Source organism: Marmota flaviventris, chromosome 17 (assembly GCF_047511675.1).
Source record: "Marmota flaviventris isolate mMarFla1 chromosome 17, mMarFla1.hap1, whole genome shotgun sequence".
NCBI classification, from domain to species: Eukaryota; Metazoa; Chordata; class Mammalia; order Rodentia; family Sciuridae; genus Marmota; species Marmota flaviventris.
In genome coordinates, this window is record NC_092514.1 from 53,109,259 (window position 1) to 53,136,681 (window position 27,423).

Here is a 27,423-nt window from a genome sequence, read left to right on the forward strand (position 1 = left end):
TTAAAAGGATGCCAGAATCTAGTGCAGCTGATGGGGACAAAAACCATAATGACGCAGACCGGTGGAAATGGAAGACCTCCAGGAGTGAGTTTGCTTTTTACCAGTGGAGAAATGACAACACTAAATTTGTCAAGAGGCTGAGCCCAAGGGAATATGCAAACTTTAAACAGAGGCTGAGTTGGTTGAAAATGTTGCCCACCTGCAGTGGGATTTCGTAATGCTACTGTACAGTATTATTAAGGTAACAAAACATGGTATTCAAACCAGGCTGGAGTCTTGAAAGGACTGTTGTGGTAGGTTAAGAGGTGTGCTAATCATGTTAGGTTGTGTGGATTGCAGCTATATTGTTTGCATATTAGTGGATATTCATAAAAGGTAAGTCTTTGAAAGTCTAAGATGTGTACAGTAGAAATATTTTGTGCTGTATTTAAGCTAACCTTTTAAAAGATAAATTGTTTTACTTTGTTTTTTGGAGTGCTGCTCATGTTAGTGATCATTTTTAATTTTTACTTTTCTTTTATTGCTTTTAATCAACTGAAGTCATTGCCTTACTTTAAAGTGAATTTTTAAAAATATAAATTACATTTGCTAAAGATCCACTGTTTTTTTGGTCTATCAATTGTGACTTGATTTTGACACGTGGTAAATAAAAGAAGATTTGAGTCATGGCTCCTCTGTCTTTCAGCAACAGCCAGTGCCAGTGAGTGCCCTCTCTAGGATGTGAATTGGTTACAGCGTTTAAAGCCAGCGGGAGGGTAATGCTGCACCCTAGGGGTCAGAATTGGATTCCTTAATGTTTCATGTCTAAAAAAGTGTTCCTGATCTTTAGTTATAGAATACTTTGCTTAACTTTGCTTTTAGTTACAGGATAAAAAATATTTTAAAGATCTTTTTTTTGTATGTGACTTGCCTTGCTATTCCTCATCATGGTATGTTTAAACTTGTGTTTATAGAGTTTGCAGAGTCTGCTAATTGAACTTTCTTCGCATTCCTGAAGAACACTGCTTTGTTCGTATATATATGCTTTGTATAGATCCTGATAATCCCAATGACCTGGTAACAAGTGAAAAATCAAAACCCTGCCCTATAAGATGGCTTATGGAAGTGGTTTGTCCTTTTCTAGAGCATTTTCTAGCCAGGGACTTATCCTTCAACTCTGAATTCTCAAGAGTTCTTGTTTCCTGCAGTGACACTGATGTTCAGAGATCTTTATTTACAGAGAACACTAACTTGTTTTCTAAGTATTGCAAGGTCTATTGATTACCAAGAACTTTTGGATATTGTTTTTCTTTAACCAGAAATATTTTATTTTGTTGCTCTATTCTAAGCTCCATGACATAAGAGACTAGGCAGTGTGATGTCTTTCCTATAGATATATGTAAGACAGATCTGGAACAGGGCTGTAGGGGAAAAGGAGGAATGATGCTAACAGTTTAGAGGTTATACTAATTTCTACCAGAGGGAAATGTTTAATGGAGTAGATTAGATTTGGGAAAATACAACAAAATCTCACTTGTTAATGAGGGCTCCAAATGCATTGTCTAAGGTATAAAAATATTTTTGTACTTCTGCAGATCTATAATCATTGCTATATGTTGTTTTATTTTTATTTATTATAATTTAAAATTAGTTTGTGTTCTCTGGTCAACGCCTATTAACTGCATAGTGCCTCACGTGTGAGAGGCAGCCACTCTGGGTAATCCACGGACTAAATAAATCTGAAGGTTCTTTTTGTAGGTACAACATTAACTTGATAATAGCAGTCACATCTTTGATATTAGTGGAACTTCCACTTCTTGTTTTACTTTGTACAATTGTTATCATACTCCTAAAGGCTCTCTAAAAGATGCATCTTGTAAAATAGAACGTACAGATGTTGGTGTTGGAATCTGGACTCCACGGTGGAATAGCATTTGTTTAGATTCCGGCCTTGTGCTGTGAATCTAAAGCACATCCATTTCATCTGCCAGGAGGCCAGTATGGCTTTCTGCCATAAATAAAGTAAATAAAGATTATTTCTATTTATCCTGCTCAGTGTGTTTCCTGTAACAAATCGTTCAAGAAACTCTGGTCCCTTCATGAACATATCAAGATTGTCCACGGATATGCAGAAAAGAAATTTTCCTGTGAAATTTGTGAGAAGAAATTTTATACCATGGCTCACGTGCGGAAACACATGGTTGGTAAGTTTTTTCTGCTTCTTTCTCTCACACCTATAATTTCCTCTTGTTCCTTGGTGTGCTTTATGCTCTGGATTGGGCAAGATATGTGGAACTGCTGTACTTTAATCAGTTTTGACATGTTGAGACTAAATACAGCATGTTTTCAGTAAGCATCACCAAATTGGATGGTGTAGTTTTCCACACCCAGATTTCTTTTTAACTTCGTTATTTTTCTCTTCAGAGTATACTATTAAAGTGTCACCAAAAAAAAGTGTAAAAAGTTAAGATGGCATAGTTACCTTACAGTACATCTGGCTTTCAACTTTGAGCTTTTTTGGTGGAATTATTTTGAGTGTAAGTGTGTTCTATGTTGCAGCACACACGAAAGACATGCCATTTACATGTGAAACCTGTGGAAAATCCTTTAAACGCAGTATGTCACTCAAGGTGCATTCCTTGCAGCATTCTGGAGAGAAGCCCTTTAGATGTGAGGTAAGGACTATGTCACCCCATAGGCCAAGCCCAGAGCTAACGTTGTATAGATGGTGCAGCAATGAGAGTGAGATGCTGAGGTACAAGGTGCATGGCCACATGCCACAGAAGCTTCAGAGGCACACTGAGCTTTGTGTGCACTCTCACTTCTAGGAAGAGAAATGTCCTATTTAACACATGGTTAACTCTCTTAGGTTAACTTGGGAATAGCATGTAATGACTTATTTTTTCTTTCTCAGTGATTCACAGAAGTTGAGTATGCTCCAGTAATAATTATATGGAAAAAATCCCTTTTATTCATAACTCAGCTGCAGAAACATAGCAAAGCCAAGTAGCTGACACGAGCAGGTTCTATTTTGAGTATGAGAAATAGACCTAATGTCAGAGAGTGTGTTAGGGTGGTCTCAGGTAAAGCTTCTGTGATTGGCATTAAAAAATCTTCACTATGTCCAATGCAGAACTGTGACGAAAGGTTTCAGTACAAGTACCAGCTACGCTCCCACATGAGCATCCACATTGGGCACAAACAGTTCATGTGCCAGTGGTGTGGCAAGGATTTCAACATGAAGCAGTACTTCGACGAACACATGAAAACACACACTGGTAAGGATTTCTCAAGTACTTGTTGATAATCACCCGTGGGTCTACTTTGTTTTAAATCTGGATCCACAAATTTTCATCCTAAGTGAAAAAAAATTCAATTTTAAATAAACCAAATATGTAAAAATACAGATTCATAATAATTAAAAATTTAGCTTTCATAACTTTCAAAAAGGTTTATTTGTGACTGCCTTTTAACTGTGGGTTTATTTAAGGAAGTGGGTTCTTGTGGTTCAGGAACTTCTGAAATCTTGCTTTGTATATACATATGTTATTTTTCTTAGGAAAATATTCTGGGTCTTAAAAATTGAAGGACCCTTACTACTTCAAATAGAAGACCCTCTGATATTCCCAAAGTTTAATTGGATTTTTTAAAATTTCTTTTATTATTATTATTTTTTAATTGTAGTTGGACACAATATTTCACTTATTTATTTTTATGTGGTGCTGAGGTTCGAACCCAGGGTCCTGCACTTGCAAGGCCAGAGCTCTACCACTGAGCCACAACCCCAGCTCGTGATTGGATTTTATTCATTAAAATTTTGCTACCTTTCAGGAACACATTCATTAAATGAAGCTAAATAGATTTTAATCACTTTGTAGTTTTAGGGACATGGCTTCATAGCATGCCTTTGAACCCTGTCACCACTTGATTATTCAGATTGTAGGGAACTGGATAAATTAATAGCTCTCCACATAAATACTATCATTATTTTACAGTGTGAACTTGATGTTCTGGGGTTACCCATCTCGGCACAAATTGAAGAGCAGATTGAAGAGCATGAAACAATTTTAGATTTCTAAGTAAAATCTAATCAGTAGAGTAACAGAACTAGAAAGAACCATAGGAGATTATCTTGCTTAGCCTGCTGTTCTTTTTGCTTAACTAGTGGTGAGGAAATTCTGCCCATGGCTGGATCTCTTTAGTTCCCATTTCTCTGTTGAAGTCCAAAGAAAAATGCCTGCTTGGTAGCTTTCTTTCTTATTCAGAACAGAGCACCCTCAGATTGTAAGCATTGGGCAAGGTGAAGTCATGAAGTGACTTTATTTAGTTACATTAGACCCCCAAAATGATAATAACTGAAGATATAGCTCAAGTAAATAGCAAGATCTATCAAAGTATTTAACAGTCTCATCTTCACTGGCTCTTAGACTCTTAGTTCTAATTGAATCTCTTTAGGATTCAATTTTTCAGTTACTTGGCAGAAAACAATGGAACTAAACAGAACTTTTTTATATATATATTTTTAGTTGTAGATGGATACTTTTATTTATTTTTTATCCATCTGTTTATTTATTTATTTTTGTGTGGTGCTGAGGATTGAAACCAGGACCTCATATGTGCTAAGCACAAGTGCTCTACCATTGAACTACAATCCCAGTCCAGAACAGAAGTTTTTTGACGGCAGAGGTTGTGTTGCATTCACAAAGAGTGCTCATCCCATAGGTTCTTGGTAAATGTTGCACTGTTGAAAATGGCCCCCAACACTAAGTTTGCCTCTGCATTCACCTCTTCTCTGCATGTTTCCCTGTGTGTCTTTCTCCTTGCTCCTTCTTCCCTCCTTTTCCCATTTTCTTTCTTTCCTCCCCTTTATCTTTCTATTTATTCTTCAGACCTTTAAATGTCTACAATATGAAATCAAAATGTATATTTTATAATTATTTTAGTTATAAATACAATTTTATGCTAAATATTTTTCTTTGACCAAATAGGCTAGCTGGGGCTGGGGATGTGGCTCAAGCGGTAGCACGCTTGCCTGGCATGCGTGCGGCCCGGGTTCGATCCTCAGCACCACATACAAAGATGTTGTGTCTGCCAAAAACTAAAAAATAAATATTAAAAAAAAAAATTCTCTCTCTCTCTCTCTGTCTCTCTTATCTTGAAAAAAAATAGACTAGCTGAACATTTCCTATTTTTTTCTAAAGGAATACAATTCACTTAAATTTTTATCTTTCTCCTTAAAAGGGTGATACATACTGGGCACAGTGGTGTTTGCCTATAATCCCAGCAACTCGGGACTGAGACAGGAGGATCACAAATTATTGCCAGCCTTAGCAATTTAATGAGACATTCAGCAATTTAACAAGACCCTTCTCAAAATAAGAAAGTAAAAAGGACAATTTAGGGAGGCCCTAAGCAACTTAGCGAGACCCTGTCTCAAAAATAAAACCTTAAAAATAGGCCTAGGTTGTGGTTCAATGGTAAAGTGCCCCTGGGTTTAATCCCTTGTACCCCTCCCTAAAAAAAACAAGTAATATACATTTATTAAATTATCAGAAACTATGAAAATCATAAAATAAAAATAAAATCTTTGTTGGGTAGGGTATTGCACACCTGTAATCCCAGTGATTCAGGAGGCTGAGGTAGGGAATTCACAAGTTTGAGACCAGCTTGGGCAATTTAATGAGATCCTGTCTCAAAATAAAAAAAATGAGATCTTATCTCAAAATATAAAAGGGCTGGAGATATAGCTCAGTGGTAAAGCTCCTCTGGGTTTAATCTCCAGTACCAAAAAAATAAATAAAAATCTTACCAACAAGACCACTGTTAATGTTATAGCATGCATCCATTTTTTAAAAATGTTCTAATTTTTAATACATATAGACATACATACTATGCATATGTGTTTCTGTGTTGATATGAAAAGTAATGAAACAAGGGACTGGGTGTGGTTCAGTGGTTGAACATGTGCTCAGCATGCATGAGGCCCTGGGTTCAATCCCTAGCAGTAAAATAAAATAAAATAATATAGTCTTTATTCACTAGTGTAACCTGTTCTTTATCTTATATGTCATGTCATTATCAGCAATGGAATTTAAATCTCTAAATAAGATTTCTTCTTATAAATTTGCTATAAGAGCAACTATTATTTATTATTACACAAAATGCCAGGCATTACATACATGACCTCATTTAGTCAATAAAATCTTTACAACAGTCCTATAAAATAAAAGATGTTTCCTCCATTTGGTTAGCCAGTTCCTGTTGGACATTGTTTTTTCTGTCTCCAGTTTTTCTGCTGTTATAAACAATAGGGTGATAAACAACCTTGTAGCTAACACATCCAAAATTATTTCCCTAGATCAAATTCTGGAAGTAGGATTATTAGGGCAGAGAGTGTACACGTTTTTGACTTAGCAGCATGTATTGCAAAATAGCCCTTCACATAGACTCCTACTAGCGGTGCATGAAAATCCCCATTTCCCTCACCTTTTTTTTTTTTTCTGGTTTGGTATCAGCAGTACCTAACCACTGAACAACATCCCCAGCCTTTTAAATTTTTTATTTTGAGACAGGGCCTTGCTCATTTGCTGAGGTTAGCTTTAAAGATGTGATCTTCCTGCCTCAGCCTCCAGAGCCGCTGGGATTATAGGCGTGTGCCACAGTGCCTGGCTTCTCTCACCCTTCTAACTGTAATATTTCTCACTTGATAGGTGAGAAGTGGTTTCTTCTTGTATTAATTTACATTTAATTAATATTGTATAATTGAATATTAAGTAACTAATATTAACTAAGATTGAACATTTTTCACATGTATATTATCAGTGCATTTTCTTTTCTGATTTGCTTTGTACCTTTTCTGTGTTCATCTTTCTGTTGCAGTGTTTGATTTTTCTTATTGTTTATAATAACTCTTTCTATATTAAATGTGCTAGACCTTGTTTAACATCCATATTGAAATACTTCTGCTGTCCTGTCATCTGCCTTGTAGTATTATTTGTAATACTTAAGTTGTGAAAAGCAGCTGGATGGTAGAGTTGGACAAGCCTGGACCCTGCCACTCACGAGCAGAATTACATAATAGCTATAAGCCTCTAGTTTCTTGGCATCAATAAGAATGATGGGAAGCAGACTAGGGGAGAAGGGTTAGCTTTGGAGAAGGAAAAGGGAGCCAGGCACAGTAACACACACCTGTAATCCCAGTGACTCAGAGGAGGCTGAGGTAGGAAGATCACAGGTTCAAGGATAACCTCAGCAGTTTAGTGAGACCCTCAGTAACTTAGCAAGACCCTTTCTTAAAATAAAAAATAAAAAGTGCTGGTAAAGGGCTGGGGATGTGGCTCAAGCGGTAGTGCGCTCGCCTGGCATGCGTGCCGCCCGGGTTCGATCCTCAGCACCACATACAAACAAAGATGTTGTGTCCGCCGAGAACTAATAAATAAATATTAAAATTCTCTCTCTCTCTCTCTCTCTTAAAAAAAAAAAAAAAAAAGTGCTGGTAAAGCATTCAGTGGTAAAGTGTACCTGGGGTTCAATCCCCAGTTCCAAAGGAAGAAATTATTTAAGTCTGGATGAAACTATGTTTAGAGACAACAGCATATTTTGATGGGCATTAAGGCAGTTGTGAAAACTGACATTCAGTGGGCTATTTCTTTGTAGATAAAGAGAAGTGAGGCACAACTAATCTAGGGAAGCTAATCAGCCACAAGGCAGGGCTTCCTGGTATGGTATGGACATGGGGTGAATTCAGAGTAAAACACTTGCTATTCTCCTTGTACTGGGCTGAGTGTCTTGTGCTTAGGGACATAAGGATGAAGACCTGGTTTCTGCCCTCAAGGAGCCTACAGTCTGATGAATGATGATGGTGATAATAATAAAAGTATCTAAAATGCATTGAGTGTCTGCTATTACCACATCCTGCTCTAAGCATTTCCACTTGTGTATTCTATTACAATAACCTATTAGTTAGGTTATTATCTTTATTTTTCAGATCAGGAAGCTTAGGCTCAGGGATTAGAAAACTTGTCCAAGGCAATATGACTCCAAATCATCCATTTAATGATTGTGATATAAATTTAATGAAGCAAGATAACAGGACATCAGCTTCCAGGATTTGTCGGAGTGCCCAAGCAGCTCAGTATCAGAGGAAATGATATGTGCTAAAGAGTCCTAATAACATGCAAATAAAATTGCCAGTCTATTAAATTATGAATGGCAGATAGTTTTCCCCAGTACTAGTGATTGAATCCAGTGGCTCTCTACCACTGACCTACACCCCAGTCCTTTTTATTTTTTTAATTTTAAGAGAGGGTGAGAGGGTCTTACTCAGTTGCTGAGGCTGGCCAAGAACTTAGAATCCTTCTGCCTCAGTCTCCTGAGTCACTGGGATGACAGGTGTACACCACCACAACCAGCTAGTTCAGAATTCTTAATGCTCTTTAGTCAGAATATTCTTTGCCTAAGGAAAAATCTATATTAGAAGATAAGTTATAATCAGAAGATTGTCAGGAACAGAGAAGTAGAACAGAGGAAGGCAACTGAATGATCTTAATAGTGAGTGCTATACATCATTGAATCCAAGAAGCCATCAGTTGAAAGACAAAATTTATATACTGCTGAGGAAATGCTATAAATTAAACATGATGTGTCATTGATTATAAAGTATATGCCAGTTTCAGAGATCTTAAAACATAGGGGAAGAGATATATCTTAATTAACAAATATTTATTAAGAGTTTGCTAAATGGCACTACTAAGGTAAGCAAGACTGAGATAGTTCCTGGGTCCACAGAGCTGTTGGTCAGGCTTGGGGGCAGGTGAGCAAGCATGACAGTGATTTGGCCGTAAAAGCACAGGGAGGAGTGTGAGGGGCAGGGAGACTGATCACTGTAATACTGGAGAGCATTACACAGGGATCAGATCACAAAGAACCCTTTATGCCCTGTAAAATATTTTGAACTTTATTTTAAGGACAGTGAAAAGAGAATGATTTTAAGTAATATGTGACACAACTCTCTGAGAGTTAAGTCTGGCAGTAGTGTGAAGAGAGGACTGGAGGGTGGGGAGCAGGAACAGAGATGGTAAAACTGGTCAAGTGGCTGTTGTGTAATCCAGGTAACAACTGTGATGATATGAACTGAAATGGCAGTGGATGAAATCTCAGCCACGGACAAGGTAGAGTCAAAGGAACAAGGTGATTGAATGGATATTGGTAATGTGGGAGCAAAGAATCAAGGGTTAGTCTTAGATTTGGGGCTTTGTACTATTTTCACAGTAGGGAATAGTGGAGGGAGGAGCAGATTCGTAGGTAGGCTAATTAATTTAATTTTGAGATATCTGTAAGACATTCAAGTGGAGATACCAGTAAGCAGTTTGAAAAGTAAGCTCAAAGCTCAAGAAAAAGATTCAGGTTAGGTATATAGATGCATATGTTTCTGATGTTCATTTGTTGACCAGATCATTTTTTCCTTGGAACAGTACAAAAGACAGCTAGCCAGACTCTTGCTCTTTGCAATCTTTCCTGTAGATTGTCTTCGTTTATAACATCCTTTCTCTGGGTTCCTCATAATAACTCTTTTCTTAATGTTAGGTCAGCTTTATTAGGTACGTCTTTGTGTATTGATATACATGCTGGTCTAGTTACTTTGATGAAGTTAGCTGTTCCTGTATCTTCTAGCAACTAAATATGGCCATGGAATGTTATACAAGTGGTTGATTTTCTTGGGTTTTTTGTTTGTTTGTTTGTTTTGGTATGGGGATTGAGCCCAGGGGCACTTAACCACTGAGCCACATTCCCAGTCCTTTTTATATTTTATTTAGAGACAGGGTCTCACTAAGTTGCTGAGACTGGCTTTGAACTTGCAATCTTCCTGCCTCAGCCTCCCAAGCCACTGGGATTACAAACTTGTGCTACCATGCTCAGCTAGGTGGTCGATTTTAAATGTTTAGCCAGTTATTACATTTTGTGCCCATGACTTGGGAGGCTGAGGCAGGAGGATTGCAGGTTGGTAAAAGGGATCGTGTCTGGTATACTAAGTAGTGATCAGCGAATCAGGTGGAAAGTGTTTTCTCAGACCATGGTAATTCAAAAATTAGGTCCTTCAGCTCTATTTCTAGGTAGCTGTTGTGAGTGAAGAATACTAACTCTGGAGAGTCAAGGAGGAGGTGGTTCAGGGGGTTAATGAGTTATCAAACAACTGTGTTTTTAAAACATTCCATTATATAAGTAAATTGTGTTTATTTTAGAAAAACAGAAGATACAGATAAGTGTTTATAATAAAGTCAGTATATGCATAATCCCATTACCTAGAGATAATCATGGTAACATTTCTGTATAACACAGACTTTGAAGTTTTAAAGATGATTGGAGGAAATGGATTTTAAAAGAATGAAAACAAGATGAGCTAGAACTCATTCAGATGTGAGTATGAGTCACAGTGAGGAGCCTCAGTGCAGGGCTGGAATAATGGAAAGCAGAAAGATAAGAGCTACACAATAGCTTGGAAATAGCACTGACAGATGGAGCAAACTGGCCCCTTCCAACTCTTTAAACTGATCCCTCAGGGAAGCAAGGGAAATTCTGTCTTCTGTGGTAAAGGCAATAGGAGACGTTAAGGTTTCTACTAGAATAAGAAAGTGGAGAGAAGAAATATGACTGACCATAGGACTTTGCTCCTAGTTATGGGGAGTCCCAAAGTGGAGGAAAAAGAGTAAGAAAACACATCCCTCTGTGTGTACAGAAATGCACCCGGAGTGTGAGTACTCTGGTCCACATACAGACACAGACTTTGGAGCAAGACTTTAGAGTTTTCAGTTTGGACCCTCCTCTAACAAACAGTCAGCAGCTTTCTTAACTTCCTCATATCACCTTGTAAGGTCACTGTGAGGATCACCAAGATTAGCAGATGTGAAGCGATTAGACTAGAACCTGGTATACTGTAAGTCTCAATACACGGAGAAGGAAAGGAGTGGCAACTGAAGTGACAGCAAGTGCTCCTAGCAGGAGTTAAAGGGACCCGCTAGTGTGAAGAGAAGAAGCCATGCAGCTGCAGACCCCTGCGCCACTACCACCTTCCCCCAGTCCCCTCTCCATTAACCAAACCAAGATGGTAGATTGCATGTGAGTGAGTCGTACTTGTGTCTGCTCTGATCTCTTAAGTTGCAATCTGGATGACTCTTTTATGACTAGAATGTAAGATGCGTGCAGAAGAGAAGTGGTAATCTCCTTTGTAAATATGAGGAATAACATCAGCAGATAGTTATTGCCCAGTGGGTTAATCCATTTCCATGTTCATTTCAGGAGAGAAGCCCTTTATCTGTGAAATCTGTGGCAAAAGCTTCACCAGCCGCCCCAACATGAAGAGGCACCGCAGAACTCACACAGGCGAAAAGCCCTACCCCTGCGACGTGTGCGGGCAGCGGTTCCGCTTCTCCAACATGCTCAAGGCCCACAAGGAGAAGTGCTTTCGGGTGACCAGTCCCGTGAATGTGCCGCCTGCCGTCCAGATCCCACTCACAACTGCCCCAGCCACCCCAGTTCCTTCTGTGGTGAATACACCCACCACCCCGGCTCCTCCCATCAGTATGAACCCCGTTAGCACTCTTCCCCCACGGCCCATCCCCCACCCCTTCTCTCACCTGCACATCCACCCGCACCCTCACCACCCGCACCACCTTCCTATCCCTCCAGTCCCTCACCTGCCCCCACCACCAGCTCTCTTCAAGAGTGAGCCTTTAAATCACAGAGGCCAGAGTGAGGACACCTTTCTGCGGCACCTGGCAGAGAAGAACAGTTCAGCACCGCATCATTAACATCCATCTCCTTAAGCACGTTCCCCAGTTGTGTTCCCACGGTGAGTTGGTGGAGCATTTCTGCACTTCTCAGGCTCTCCTCAGCTCCCTCAGGGGCTTTGCCATTGTTGGGGTGAATCAGCAGACCCAAGGGAGTGAACCAGAAGACGACCTTGAGCTCACAAGGAAACTCATCTAAACCAGGGAACCACTAAACTAAAGCCCAATTTGCTTGCATTTTCTGACGACTTTTATAAATTTCAAATACTCAGACTTGTGGGATTTTATAATTTCATATCAGCTGATGAGGTATGCTTGCTTTTATATCCTGGACTTCTCCTCAAAGAGGGGATAGGCCTGGTCTCCTTTGTACTAATCGGGAAGGCTGTGAGATTAATCCAGAGCATTAATTGTATCACTGTGTATTGTAATGAATTCTTTTCAGCTTTTGGTGCTGGCTACAGAGTTAAGCTGGCCATGTTTCACAGTATATCAAGCATTATAGAGAAAGATGGAAATTTTCTTCTTTGTGTAGCTCTCCTAACGCACTCTTTATTTTACTACAGAAATTATTTTAGAGGTTTTGTATAGACTTCTTTAGTAGTCTGTTTCTAAAATGAAATGTATTTCAATAAGCGGTGTAATTTTTTCTGTGTAGCTAAACCTATGTTGTAAAATAGAAAAAAAATTTTATAATCATCAAAATGTGATTCTTAAAGATGCATATAACTTCTATAATTCAAAGTTATTCTTACATCCGTACAACTCAAAGGTGCTTCAGAGACTAGATGTGTCTGCAAGGGTCGCCAGACCAGGTTCTTGCAAAAACCGAGGTTTTGCTTTCAGAGTGTGGTGTAAGTACTTGGTAAAAATCTCTGCTTAGCTCTCAGATGTCCATCAGCCTCACTGACATGCTCCTCTCCTCCGTGTTGCTTTGGGCCCCACATGCATTGAATGGATGATTTACAGGGGGTCCTGCCTTGAAAAGTCTTGAATGAAGTTGTTCACTGTTAGAAGGAAGTAGAGATTATTTCATCTTAGTCACATCTGTTTCTTACTCTCCTTAGGAACTGTGTTTACATTTAACTCTTCTGGGAAGACAAATTAGAGTCTCTGTTTTTGAGGTTGCTTTATTTTTCTAGAATTGTTATGAAAAACTAAAATAGTAAACCAAAATCATAAACTTATTGCTGATAGTGGCTGAGAAATTTGAATGAGAAGACAAATTGGTTGAGTTTTATGTTATACATGAAATGTGGATATGCCTACAACTTTGAGCTATTTTAACTTAGTTTAAATTATAGTGAGGGGAAATTCCTAGGTTTTGCTGCCCTGTCCTCTGAAGATAGTTATGTAACACCAGCACCCTTAAGTGAGGAAGAGAGCAGCACCTCTCTCTCGTTTTTCTAGGTGGCTTCCTTTTTCAAGTTTGGGGGTCTTCCAATGGGCACCATCAACCAGGAGCTGATTACCTGGAAGGGAAGGTTGAACAGAAGGGCTAACACAATGATTGCATTTAACTGACCACATTTATCCAGACTCATTAGAAGCTACAAATTTTATATTTCTTCATCTCAAACAACTGAGTTCCCATACCCCCTCCTCCATTTTTTTAATCTTGAAATGTCTTCATTTCTCTTTCCTCGGGCTCTTAAATCATTGCCTGAATCAGAACTCTTTTATTTATTTTTTATTTTTATATGAAATGTGCAGATATGTGTCAAGCACTTTTCTGGATGATTAGCTCTGTAGCAGGGATAAATGGAACTCTCATTTGTGAAGTTAGGTCTCTATTTTTAAACAGACCACTCTCTACTAGCTTTTTGGTTTAATGTTTCCAATTTTTTTCCTTCCGATTTTGCCTTTGTCTTCTATAATGCATAGGAAAATTTTGCAGTGAGGCAGAAAAATATCTTAAGACATATTTTTCTTCCTGTTTTTGGATGTAAGTTTTAAAGAATGGTATTTTTAATATTTGTATACATTCTTTGAGCCCCCAGGTACCCAAGCTGGTAAGGAATTTTAGTTCCTTGATTTTGATTGTTATAACTTTAGTGACCTGACCTCCACAGTCTCTTTTGCATTCCATGACAAGTTTGTAAATCCACACTTTTATGTAGACTTTTATCATTATTTCATGGTCAGGCCTGTAATATTAAAATAGTTTTATAAAAAGATGTAAATTATACCTTAGTTAATTGGTTATACCTTATTTTGTTCTAAATAAATGTGTAGAATTGGGCGGCAATTCTGAACTCTAGACTTGAGACCACTGAATCAACTATTTCATGAGATGTTCTATAATTATATACTGGAAAATTCAGGTAGTCATCTTTGGTTTTTCATTCAAGCAATTATAGCCATAAGAAAATATCTGTTACACAGACAAAAAATAGTAAGCAAATAGCCACCACTATTCTTACAGAAGGAAAAAAATGATTGGAAAAAAAAAGAATTAACATTGTCACACAGTATAATTTTTAGTGAAATGTATTGTGGAACAATCTAGAAACTTACAATTTTCTCCCCTGGATAGGTGTACCTTTCCTTATTTGGGATTTGTGGTCTTCAGGAAAACTTCTCAGAATATGATTCCTCATCAGTGTCATTTTATGTATGAATAATGAAATGCATTAAGAATAGTCATGACATTAATGCTTCTGAATACAAGAACTAAAGGATTAAGCCTTAAAACATGTATGTGCATCAGGTTTAACGTGCTGAAGACTCAAACTCAGGGTTGAAAATTTGGTTGGGGTCCTCTACCAAAATAAAGTTGCATATTCTATAGCACCCCATGAATTCTTCAAAGCCTATGACCTCCTCATTATCTGTTTTTGAAAAAAAAAAAACTCTGGAGGAGTTTGAGTCCTCAGCCCTTATCTGTACTTATATCTCAAAGACAATAAAGGCCACATTTCAGCATTATATAGATAATGAGGCTGTCTCTCATTACTATATCTTATACTGTCTTTAAAGGCTTGTATCATTGCAAGGGTTACTTATTTGAGGAAAATTTCCCAAGGACTTTCTTGGGTTGACATTGCATTTTTGGTAGTTAGTTGTTTTTTTTTTTTTTTTTTTTTATGCATTTTCTATTCTTTTCCCATAGATTTATCATTCAAATGTAAACTCTTCTTTAGCCCTAATAAAAGGTTCCTGTTTTCTCAAATTGAGTCAGGTAGGCTTATACTGAGGTAGGTTTTTAAATCTGAATGAAGAAAAAAGGATGAATAGTTTAAAGGCACATGGCCTCCTTTCTACATATCTTTACGATTTGATTCTTACTTTTAGCAAACATCTCTGAATAAAACTTTACCATAGTTCAAAGAAGCCTGTGCAGATCACTCCCACATACTTTTATAGTCTACCTTTTACACCAATTATTCTAAATTAATGATTGAGCATAGAAGTTTCCATAATTTTATACCATCTTTTTTTAAAAAAAAAAAAATGAAGAAGAAAAACTACGCTTTATTGGAAGTACCTTTTTATTGTGGTTAGAATGCTCCCTGTAATTTGATTGTTCCTAGCCCACTAACTGCAGGCAAAATGCTTTGAAGAGGAACTTGTAAACTTTGAATTTTTTACTTCTTAAATTTTTTTTCAGTTTTTATTTTTGTTGAATGGATGTGTGTGTTTAGTTTCATTTTTATTTCACTGGAAGTTTTAAATTTTGAGAATCTGGAACAAAGAAAGAAATTCTTTGCAGATGTATAGGTAAATTTAGCCCACCTTGCAAATTTTTATACAACATCCTGTGGTAGGTAGGTTTTTATTTTCACTTTTTTTTTTTTTAAGTGTTAGATGAACACTTCGGTTTGAGCTACTGTATGGAAAAGATAACTCTTGTTGCATTGCTGGTCCACATGATGATGTTCCAGACTGGGGAGGATTTAATTAAAATGGGGATAAGTTACACTTAAGCATTTTATCGGTTAACTATAATTTTTTTTTTAAAAATCAGCTCACTTGGAATTCTTTCAACTGTAAAACTAAACAAGTAAATATTGGGTCTTAATTTTCCTTTGCCTGCATCAAGATAGGAATTTCCCAAAAGACCATTTTTTTCAGGAATGAAGTTATAAGCCATTAGAGATAGTGGCATCTCATGCAATAACAACGCCCTAGCTGACTTGCTTTTGGTCATCTGTAGCATTCATAAGAGATAATGACAACCTTCTAACCCTGGACACTACCTCGATAATGCAAACCAGAGGTCCTCTCTACACTTTCTATGGAAGCCATAAAAATTGCCATCAGAATATTCACTTTCATAGTTCTATACTTTTATACTCTGTAGACATTTTTATAGACTTTATGACCAGATCTTTTTGTCTTAGAGGATAGGCTTTGCAAGACTTTAAGGAAAATCAAACTCCTAAGTTTTCCCAATGTTGAAGCTTCAGCCTCAGTAAATTTGTTTAAAGAACTAGATAACTTACCATTTATCAAATTTGTTACTTAATTCAAACTAATTTGCAGAATTGCATATCCAGAAAACAAACTTTTCTTTCTTGTTTCCTAAGTAGAAGCTATGTTGTTGTAAGAAATGACTCATGAAGTGGGTTTCTTTCTACCTTGTCAACTCTGTGGATCACTCCATGATACATGTCTTGTCCCTGTGTTCCTGGCATTGTTTTTGTTTGTTTATGACAGATAAAGTGAGAATATGCCTCTCTGTCTAGGGTTGTGATCTCACTGCAGCTTCAGTCTCTCTCACTCTGTTCTTGAGTGCCTTCAAAAAGCCAGCATCCTGGAGCATTATTTCCCTGGTCTAAATCCTACCTCTGATTATTTCATTCTGCATGAGTATTGGGATCCACCCTTAATCCAAAGGGTTTAACTCTACAAACTGGCTAAAACCTTGGTCAAGAATTCTGAACATATTTTTTTGTTGTTCCTGCATGTGTTTTCTGTTTACTTTTTAAACTTTGATTTACATCTTATTCATATATTGTGTTGCTAGTGTTGAAAGATATTATCCTTATCTTGCTCTTCACCTTCTTTCATGAGAAGCTAGATGTTCCTTTAAAGGTCCTTGAGTTTCTTTTGTACATCGTTTTCTCATCTGAAGTCTTCCTGAATGCCTGCCCTTCCTGACAAAGGGATTCTGAATGCTGCTGTTGCTCTGCACCCTCTTCTCTTTTGCAAATATTTTGCAAGGTTGTACCCATAACTTTCTTTTAGTCAAAATGAATTTAAAATTGCTCTCTGGATTTAAAAGAAGACCTTCACTTATTTCTTTCTTTTTAATCTGCCTCTCTCATCTCTCAAAAACCTCTATTTACTTTCTTTTCTAGTTATTGTCATCTAATTCATTTTAAAAGTATGATTGATACATAACACCTGAAGGATGTAATAAACAGAGGGTCAAAGTGTGTTCTGTCTGTGATATGGGCATTTCATTAATAAAATTTATTTTAGCAATTGGCTAATCGTTCACAGCCAAAACTAGTCTGTGCTGTGTACAGGTTGATTGCTCCTAAGTTCTCCTCCAAAGGTAAAAACAAATGAACCCTTTAAAATGAGAAAAATGATCCCAGGGACTCTTGAGTTAAGGCAGGAGGATGGCAAGTTCAAGGCCAACCTCAGTAATTTAGTAGGACCCTGTCTCAAAATAAAATTTAAGAAAGGGGTTTAGGGATGTGGTGGTGGAGTGCTCCTGTGTTCAACCCATGGAGTCACAAAAAAAAAAAAAAAAAAAGGAAAGAAAGAAAGAAATTGGGTTCCATTTTGTCAGCAAATAAAACTATTGAATATTTTGGCCTTGGTCAAAATCTTTGCTTTCTGACCCAAAGTCTCATGTCTCTTCCCTTAAAGTTATTAGTATTCAGGTTTTCAAGACTAATAACCACATAAGGTGGGAGTCTAAAAAGGTAGCTGTTACTAGATTCTTAGCCCCTGTTGGCTGGTGATAAACAGTATGTTATTCATAAAAATTGGTTGTGAAAATTGGGTATTGCGATAATGAATAAATTCAAGCTATCAAAATGTTTCACTATTTGGAATGGAAAGACAAGTTTACAAAATATAAGAGGTAGATTTCTGTATTAGAGAAATCAGTAACGAGTTTATTGTTTTAAATTCTTTTCACTTCAGTTTGCCTTGCTAATGCCCATTATTGACCTAGAATTTTGCTACTTGAGTACAACTGGCTGTCTAAAATATGTTGCTTTCCAGAGTCCCAGGCAATAAAACAATAGAGAGCCATATTTGCCTGTCATTTGGAGGAACCGTGTCTTTTGAGACAGACTGCTGCCTTGTTTTTTGTCTTCAGTAGGAAACATTTAGTGCAAGTATCAAAGGGAGTTCTTGCCCCGAGAAGTGTCCCTACAGCTCTGACTCCAGGTTGCTTTCATGCTATTTTAGCTTCTCTGGTAAGATTAGGGATGTTCAAATTACTTGAAAATGATTCTTAAAAGGATATGTAGGAAATGGAAACGGGGCAAAAGAAAAAAAAAAGGATGGAGCCTGGATTTTGCTTACTTCAGAAGGAAATTTGATACTTGCATTGGATAGTTGGATCCACAGAGCCTGTCTCTGTACTGGATGTGCCAAAGAGGAGTTCTTTCTGAATGTCTGGCTCCTGTGAATGAACACAACTTCCTCCCCACCTTTTACAGGTGAAAAGGGGCCATGTGATCAGAAGGACACATCCTGCATAAGACTTGAGACTGGTTCCCTGTAGTTGAAAGTTGGTGGAAAGTATTTTATCCTCCTAGAACTCTTAACCCTCCTAGAAACATCTTTCATGTCTTGATTGTTCACCTCATTGGGTCGAAAAGAAAAACAATGTGGCATAGTTTTGATGTTTACTTCTACAGTTGTATTTTTGAGGGTATATATGTGGCCTCAGAAAATCAGATGAGTTCTCAATCTTCCAATAATTCTAGTATGCATTTTATTCATTTCTGGACATGGGCATATGCAGTACTGGCTCTTTCCACAAGGGGGCAATAAGGTACTTTACCTTTATTCTCAGCTTATAAAGATCCCCTTTTAAGTCTTTTTCTGGAGTGCTGTCTCTTGACTCAGTGCTTATTTGTGTATCTTGATTATTTAAGGCATTTTCCCTCATTACTAAGACCAGTAGTTGCTTAGCCTTCATGATGCAAGCAAAGATTGATGTGCAGGTCTATGGTCCTTGTGGGTCAGGCAGTTCAATTAACTAGTCTTTGTTAAGAGTGGTGACCAAGATTACAAGCCTTGCCTTGAGGGATCTGCAAGTGCTGAATGCACAGCAGGAAGGTGACCCTCCTTATTTCCTTCTTCCACATCCCACCTGCAGCAACAGCAGCTTGGACCTCCTTGTCCAGGTAGGGTGGGGGAGATTTCCTGCAGCAGGCACTCCTCTAGTTTAAAACTCCAGCTGTGCTCTCTCTGTAGGGTGTGTGTTGAGGCTTCTCCCCCCTCATCAGCTCAGACCTGGAGTTTCATTTGAGCTCATTGCAGTAGCATCTTCATAGGGAACATGTCAGTCATCAATTAAGGGAAAACGCCAGGCTGTGAATATTTACCCTGCTGAGCCGGGAAGTATTTACACCCGGGAAGGCCTTCTTAACTGATTTCTGCCTGGCCCCCTTTTCCCTGCCAAGTCCGTTCACTTATAATTCCAACACTTTACAAAAAACAAAACTGAAGCTGCGATTGGTTTAGGTATCAGGTGCCCAGGTGCAATTTGTTTTTCATTTTGTTTTCCCCAACAGTACTGAAATCACTTGCACTTTCCCTCATTTCTTCAAGAAAAGAAAATCCAGTTTGCTTGCCAGGAATTGTTTAGCGTTAGGTTTACAAAGCTTGTTGTTGAATGTTGAATATTGTCCAAAGGAGTTTGACAAAATAGAAGCTGCTTGGTCCCTGTTCTGCCTGCTAGGTCATAAGGATTAAGGCCATTGGCTGGGGTACTTATGTCAAGTCCAGAATGGGGCAGTGTCCCTCTCCTACCTCTCTGTGGAGATGCTGTTGAAGATCAAGTTGGACTCGGTGTAGGGAAAGTATCTGTCATGCTGCAAAGAAGTTTAGAGGAGTCTTTCAATGACAGGTAGGTAGGACAGGATCTCTTAAGATGGGAAAGACCAGGGAGAGGAGGGCTGCTTGGCCCAAGGGAACTGCAGTGGGGTGGGCTCCTGAACCGGCTGGCACTGCCTGGCCTCCCTGGGTCATCTGTTTCCCCACATCCTGTCAGATCCCTCGGTGTGCTGATTTTCCCCCGTGTGTTAACTATACCAATATTATTTTTTTAGCAATTGAAATGCACTTTTTTATTTCAACTCAATCATGATTTTAAGTATAAAAAATTTATAGATTGTTAAAACTACTTTTTGTGTATTTTTAACCACTCAATGTAGCATTGTATATTTTATTCTTGTGAGACTCTGGTACAAGGTGTGCCGCTTAATGATTTTTTTTTTCTGAGATGCTGGGCCTTTGGATGTGTACGGTAACCAACTTAATGCTAATGTTCAAAGTAAAAAAAAAAAAAAAAGCATGTCCCTCCTGTGTCTTTCTTTGCTTCATTTCTTCCTTACTTCTGGTGAGCATTTTTTAGTTCCCTTGCTTAATGAATTTCCCTTTTAATATAAAATGAACAATCCTACAAGCCTTACTAGAGTGAATGACTATTGTCTCTGTGATGGTTATGGACGGCCCCAGACCACTACCCTGCCTCGTCCTTTGGGAATACTTGTCTTCAAGGCCATTGACCAAAACTAGACCGATTGCAGTGCTGCCTAGCTCCGTGCTCACTGGTCCCACTAACATTACTCTGTCCATTGGAGTGATAATCTGAAAATGTCCTTGGGAAGAGTACTTGGGGAAAGGATCAGGATTTGGGTTCTGAACCAGTTTGAAGAAAAATAAACAAAGATGCAAACAGCATACAAAATTTAGTCTGTGAGAAGAAGTGATTGTAAAATAGTTGGGATGAGACTTCTGTCCCCACCCCTGCCACCATTCATTCATTTAGTTATCCTGCATGTTTGCTGCTGGGAATTCAGCAGTAAACAAGACAGTCCCTACTCCCTGACACTTGCTTTCCAGTGAAGGAAACCCCACAATAAACAAACAATTATCAAATATAGTGTGGCCCATGTGGTCCCTTGTAATGTGTAATCGCCTCACAGGCACGAATGCACTGAATGAGAGAGCAACTAGTTTGTGTCCCAAGCTCCTCCACTCACGACCCACCCTGCTTTGTTCCTTCTAAGGATCTCAATGAGGGAGTTCAGTGCTTAGGAAGGAAATCTTATTGTTCCAGTTTCCCTTTGTATGAAACCTCTTAGAATGGAACAAAATTGGCCAAATCATAGAATTACCATTACATCTCTGTCTAGAGATGTGTTAGCACATTGCTCATCTGTACCAAGTAAATACTCTTCAGTGTGAACTAAATCAGTGCTTTCAAACTCTGGCCCTGAGTTTAATCAGAAATATATTTCACCAATATTTTGCTATCTAATTCACTTATATGTGATTTTTTTTTTGGGGGGGGCAGTAGTGGGGATTGAACCCAGTGCTTCCTGCATGCTAGGTAGGCAAGCACTGTGCCACTGAGCTCCCATTTCCTTAAAATGTTTTTTTTTTTTTTTTTTGGGGGGGGGGGTACTGAGGATTGAACCCAGTGATGATTTACCACTGAGCCACATCCCTTGCCCTTTTTATTTTTTATTTTGAGATGGGGTCTTGTTAAGTCACTGAGGGTCCCTCTAAATTGCTGAGATTGGTCTCAAAGTTGTGATCCTCCTGCCTCAGCCTTCCAAGTCTCGGATTACCGGTTTGCACCACCATACACAGTTTATATATTTATGTAAATGAATAAAATTTTCAAGAAAAGGGGCTGGGGTTGTGGCTCAGTGACAGAGTGCTTGCCTAGCATGTGTGAGGCACTGGGTTCAATTCTCAAGATCACATGTAAACAAATAAAGGTGCATCGACAGCTAAAAAATATATATTTTTTTTAAATAAAATTTTCAAGGAAAAATAGCTGTATATGCACAGTTTGATATTTTCTGTTTTTTAAAATGCTGATCATGAGCCACTAAATTTTAATAAGGCTCACTAATGAGTCTGACCTGGAGTCTAAAATATCTAAGGCTTACTGGTTTCTATTTCTGACTGCATCCAAACTCTTGAGAGTCCCTGCACAGATGAGCTGTTGTTTACTCTAGTGCCTTCAAATCCCAGACACAGGGTAGTCCTTTCTCCAGGTGGCCTATAACCCCCTGCTGGTATCACTATAGGTAACTATAGCCACTTCTTTGAAATATACACATAAACTCTCTTTTCAAGGCCTCCAAGGTATATCATCATAATAGTGATTTATGATGAGCCACACCTCCTTGTGTCCAAACCCTTTAGTGTGGTGTCCTTGCCCCTTCCACCAAGTTTCTGGTAAAAGGCCTGGCCATCTCCACACCCTTGATTAGGCTACCCTGGTGTCTTTTTTTTTTTTTTTTGTCTGTACCAGGGATTGAACCCAGGGGTGCTTAACCACTGAGCCACATCCCCAGCCCCTTTTATTTTTTGAGACTGGGTGTCACTAAGTTGCTTAGAGCCTTGCTAATTTGCTGAGACTGGCCTTGAACTTGTGGCTCCTCCTGCCTCAGCCAGCTGAGCCGCTAGGATTACAGGTGTGTGTGTGCCACTGTGCCCAGCTGGCTGATGACTTCTTTTACCAATAGAATATTGCAAAACTGATGTGCAAATCTTGGAACCTGTGGGACAAGACACTTTGCAGCCTCTGACTTTATTCCCCTGGAACATGCGAGATGGCCAAGTAATGAGAGTTCTCAGTGTCCCTGCCAGTCCCAGACATCGGCAGGGATATCTCAGACCCTGCAGCTCTGCAGTTCCAACAACTAATTGCATGCTTAGGAGCCTCGGTAAGATTGGCAGAGTAACTGCCCAGCCAACCCACAAAATCGCCAGACGCCAATTGCTCTTGTAAAGCCACTAATGCTTGGAATAGTTGGTTATGCAGTAGCAGATAACTCGGTGGGATATGGAGGTACATGCCAATATTTTCAGAGACTTGGGAGCCCAAGGCAGGAGGATCACAAGTTTGAAGCCCAGCCTATGCAACCTAGTGAGATCGTCTCAAAAAAAAAAAAAAGGACTGGGGATGTGATAAAGTGATAAAGTGGCTATAGGTTCAATCCCTAGTACCAAAAAAAGAAAAAAAAATTAGCCCACAGATTTTGTTCTAACATGGAGATCTTTGTGCAGACCCTTCATTACTGGAGTCCTAGGTCAGAGGTGACTCTGGGGATCCAACAAATCCGGTCTGACCACTCACCCCACCAAAAACCAAATGGAAAATAATGGGGAACGGCGGGAAAGAAGTTTTAATCAATGTAGGTCTACCAGGAGGACAGGGTTATCTGCCTTTGAAGGGTTAACATTGACTTTGAGGTTTTTCTAGGAAGGGAAGTGAGGGCAAGGGCTGGAGGGTTTGCACAGCTGCCAGCACAGGTGCTCTTGATAGGGGTGGTCTGTCCATCCTTATCTCAGGATTTGTCAGGTCTTGTCAGGTTAAGAAAGTTGATCTTGCCTAGGGCATAGTTTTGACTCTTGTCATAAGACTTCTTGTTCCTGAAATCCAAGGTGACTGCAGGAGAGAAAGGCTCAAGAGAACTCGGAAAGACAAAAAAATCAAAGTCAGAAAGTCAAGATGGAGTCAGAGCTGAGTTAGGTTGGTAACTAGGTCCTCCTTCACCTTGTATAAGAAGCTTAACATTTTTGGCCTCAACTATTAGTTTTAGCTAAATTATTCCTATTCAGTTTATTTTTTACCTCAATTTCAATCTGTAGTTGGTCAAGGAGGGTTTCCACTTGACCATGGCATCCCTCACCAATGGCACAACCGTTTCAGGATTGCTTTCTTTTTTTTTTTTTAATTTTTTTTTTATTGGTTGTTCAAAACATTATAAAGCTCTTGACATATCATATTCAGGATTGCTTTCTACCACGTTTTTGTTGTGCTCTTCCCTGTTCCTGACCGTATTCTTGAACTTGTAGATTATGAGATGCCTGGTTTAGAACCTGCTGCCTGATGCATCTCGCCCTTAACCCACCCTGCAGTCCACCCTGCACTGGACACACAGTAGCCTTGATCTGACTTCACTGTTCTGCAGCAACTTTGCATCCTTCCCAAAATGTTATTGAAGGAGATACTTCAGCAAAGGAATTAGAAACACGCAGGCTTGTTCTCAGACAGACCTGTGTTAAGGCTTTTCTCTCCCCAATAGTGTCTGGTATGGCTATGAGCAAGTAATTTAACCACTTCGAGCCTGTTTCCACACCTGCAGATGGGGATCATCATGGGGGTCTTCGTGAGGATTAAAGAAAGCGATGCAGGTAAAAGGCTCAGCTCAGTGTTTGAGAGGTAGTGTCAGGGACAGGTGAGAAACTGATGTGACTCCATTTTTGAGAAACCAGCCTCTATCTCAGAGCAGGTCCTGTCCAAAGGGGAGGAGGAATGACCCTTTCTTTGTCCTTGGAAAACCCATTCCTAGGCACATAGCTAACCTGCTGAGTCATTTGTCTGTACCAGACACCAGACGTCCTTGACTCAGCAAAGGCAAGTTCCTGAAAAGACCAGAAGAATGCTTGAGAACTAATTTCGGACCATAGCAACAACCAATCAGAGTGAGACAGGGAAAATATCTGAAATGCCAGGTGGCCCTCCCTGTAGTTTCTGTGATTGATAATATGATTAGGCCACCCTGCAGTTTAGCGTATACACTCTTGCAACCCCTTGCGGCCTAAAGCAATCAGTTCAAATGTATCCACCTCTTGAACTCACCAGTCACCCTTACCTGACTTGTTCCTGCCAATGAATGTGCTAATCAATGTTAAGAGTTGTTGTTTGACTTTCCTGAGGTGTGAAATGATTTGCTGTGTGATATTGTGACACATAGAGTATCCCCCCAAAAAAACTATAAATCCTCACTGAATTAAGGGCCAGGACTCACTCCTCGAGACCGCTGCTCGAGCTTGCAATAAAGACTCTTGTGTGATTGCATCGGATTCAGCTCCTGGAGGTCTATTGGGGTCCCACGAATCTGGCATTTCACAGGCAGCTTCCTCAAGGATATCTCCAGTGATCCCCACCCCCTGGTATTCATACCCTTGTGTAATCCCGCCCCCACCGTGCTTGTTCTGGGCTGGACTTAGTGATTTGCTTCTGACAAATACAATATGTCAGAGGCGATAGTGGTGGCACACACTGTTAATCCCAGAACTCTGGAGGCTGAGGCAGGAGCATGGCATGTTTGAGGACAGCCTGGACAACTTAGGGAGACTCTGACTCAAAATATGTTTTTAAAAAAGGGATGGGGGTGTAGCTCATTGGTAAAGTACCCTTGAATTCAATCCTCGGTAAAACACACACACACACACACACACAGATGGTATGTCACTGGCACGATGAAGTTAGAAAGACACTCTCAGATGTGGTTTCTTACTCTCCTGTCCCCATCTGCCATGTCATAGGACACAGACAGCCGATGGAGGACATGCTGTAGAACTGAAGCCTGCCAGCAACCCTGTAGGTGAACTTGGAAGTGGATCTTCTGAGGTCTGCTAGCGGTCACACCAGATAAAAACTGGAAATGAGCTTCCAGCTACAAGAGAGTCTGGAGGTATCTGGGGCAGGAGCTTGATGGCAGACACAGGCTGTGCCAAGTTCAAATTCATGGCCAATAGAAACTATGAGACAACAACAAGTGTTTGTTGTTTTAAGCTGAAAATTTGGTCCTCGTCCCTGGGGCCCATAACATGACACAATTTTGGGAAAAAGGGAAAAAGTTAAGTTTTATTGCTTTGCTAGCAAAGGAGAAGCACAAGGGACTCCTGTCCCAGAGGCTGTGACTCTCTGCCCATCCCGGGGAACAGATGGTTTTTAAAGAGGTGATGCAAAGGCTACATTCCATGTGTTCTGTCTGGAGTTGGAATTCACTTGTTAATTGGGGAGGTAGTCATTTCTGAGATCTTGTGTTGCCATCCCCAAAGTCTGGATTACTTCCTTCCTGTGGTATGTGTGTGTTCAAGGGCAGATAACGCCTCCTAGCATGGGGAAGAAAGGCAATGCTGTTTCCCCTGAGATTAGGGAGGGGGCGAGATTAGGAAGGAGGAGGGAGAAGGCAAGAGAAACATGTCCTTTTAAAAATAAGTCACAGTGGCAGAGCAGCAAGGGCTATATTCAAAGCATAAAGTGGACCTCTGTCAGGAAGCCGCTCCATTTTGTGGGTAATTTGTTGTGCATCAATAGCCAACTAATAAAAAGTAAAAATAATAACTATCGGAAGATACAACAAACAAACAAACAAAAAAAAAAAAAAAACAACAACAACACATGAGCCAGTTGCTGTGGCACATGCCTGTAATTCCGGTGGCTTGGGAAGCTAAGGCAGGAGGATCATGAGTTCAAAGGCAGCCTCAGCAACTTAGCAAGGCCCTGTCTCAAAATATAAAAAGGGCTGGGGATGTGGCTCATGATTGAGTTCAATCCCTGGTACCCAAAACAACAACAACAACAAAAAACCCAAAGCCAACCAGGATAGTGGGGTGATGGGGCACTGCACCAATTGCTCATGGCTTACTCTTGGCCTTACCTCCCCAGCAGTTGCTCTCAGGAAGATGGTCTCCTCCCCTCCCCAGGGGCAGCCACATCCTTGACTGGTTGATGGAGAGCTTTGCCTTGGAGGAGCCTTTCCTGAACGCCTGTGAGGTCATCCTTGGTCCTTGTTGTGACAGCAGCTCAGCTCGACTCCATCCTTTGCCAGTCCTCTTCCTTCACCCCCCAGGTTTGAGTTCTCAGTGTTGGAGCCAGTGCCTTGGAAATCTGCTGGGGCACCTTGGTTGGTGCCAGGAGTGGTTCACGGATTCCAAAGTGGGGGTTTAGTGGGCAGAGCTGAGCGCCCTGCCAACTGAAGGACGGTCATTCAGACTGAGTGGTTGGCCTTTGGGGATGCACTGAGCTGCCATATCACAGACCCTTGAGATGAAGGAAGTACTAATTCTCAGCTAGTCCAACGCTCTTCTTGATGCTTTAGAGGAAGATGATGAAGGGCTGTGATGGTTCATTCTCTAGTTGAAGGCAAGAGTGAAACTGCTCAGGTTTCACTGCCACCGTTGTGACCCCTGTTACACAGCAATAGACAACTAAAACAGATGTGGGATCTTGGAACAAGGTGACATAACACACATCTAAAAATGTGAGAATGGCAGTTAAATTTATAATCCCAGTGACTTGGGAGGCTGAGGCAGGAGGATCTACAGATTGAAGGCCAGCCAGCCTCCTCAGCAATTTATCAAGGCCTTAAGCAACTTAGCAAGATCCTGTCTTAAATTTTAAAAAAAATTAAAAAGGACTGTGGGATGTAGTTCAGTGATAAAGCACCCTTGGGTTCATTTCCAGTACAAAAAAAAAAAAGGCGGGGGGAATGGCTTTAGAATTGGACAGGTGGGTGGAGTCTGGAAGAATTTTGAGAAGTTTGATAGAAAATACTTAGATTCCTTCAATAGAACTTCAGTAAAAATATGGACACTGAAAACACTGTTGATCAGAAGACATGAGGATTATAAATTCTATAGAATTTGCAGAAATCCTAAATTGCCTTAGAGAAAGCCTCAGTCTCCAGGAATGGTCCATCAG

The 27,423-nt window shown here is 39.7% G+C and overlaps 1 protein-coding gene and 1 long non-coding RNA gene across 4 annotated transcripts in view; one reads left to right on the forward strand and one right to left on the reverse strand.

Moving 5' to 3' along the window:
- The window catches only part of Znf652 (zinc finger protein 652), a 55,472-nt gene extending 40,779 nt beyond the window's left edge, over nt 1-14,693 (forward strand). For both annotated transcript variants that reach the window (XM_071603811.1, XM_027924812.2), the window contains exons 3-6: nt 2,036-2,183; nt 2,539-2,654; nt 3,113-3,257; nt 11,275-14,693. In XM_071603811.1, coding sequence (XP_071459912.1) covers nt 2,036-2,183; nt 2,539-2,654; nt 3,113-3,257; nt 11,275-11,786 — 921 coding nt within the window. In that variant the 3' untranslated portion in view covers nt 11,787-14,693. The remainder of the gene's footprint in view (nt 1-2,035; nt 2,184-2,538; nt 2,655-3,112; nt 3,258-11,274) is intronic.
- Nucleotides 14,694-23,091: 8,398 nt separating this feature from the next.
- On the reverse strand, nt 23,092-26,885 carry LOC114083423 (uncharacterized). Of its 2 annotated transcripts, none has more exons than XR_003581143.2 (2): nt 26,381-26,885; nt 23,092-23,399 (listed from the first exon to the last, which is right to left on the reverse strand). It is a non-coding gene; the product is annotated as an uncharacterized lncRNA (long non-coding RNA). The 2 variants fall into 2 exon arrangements; XR_011704871.1 differs by lacking the exon at nt 23,092-23,399 and adding an exon at nt 25,554-25,832.
- Nucleotides 26,886-27,423: the final 538 nt, after the last annotated feature.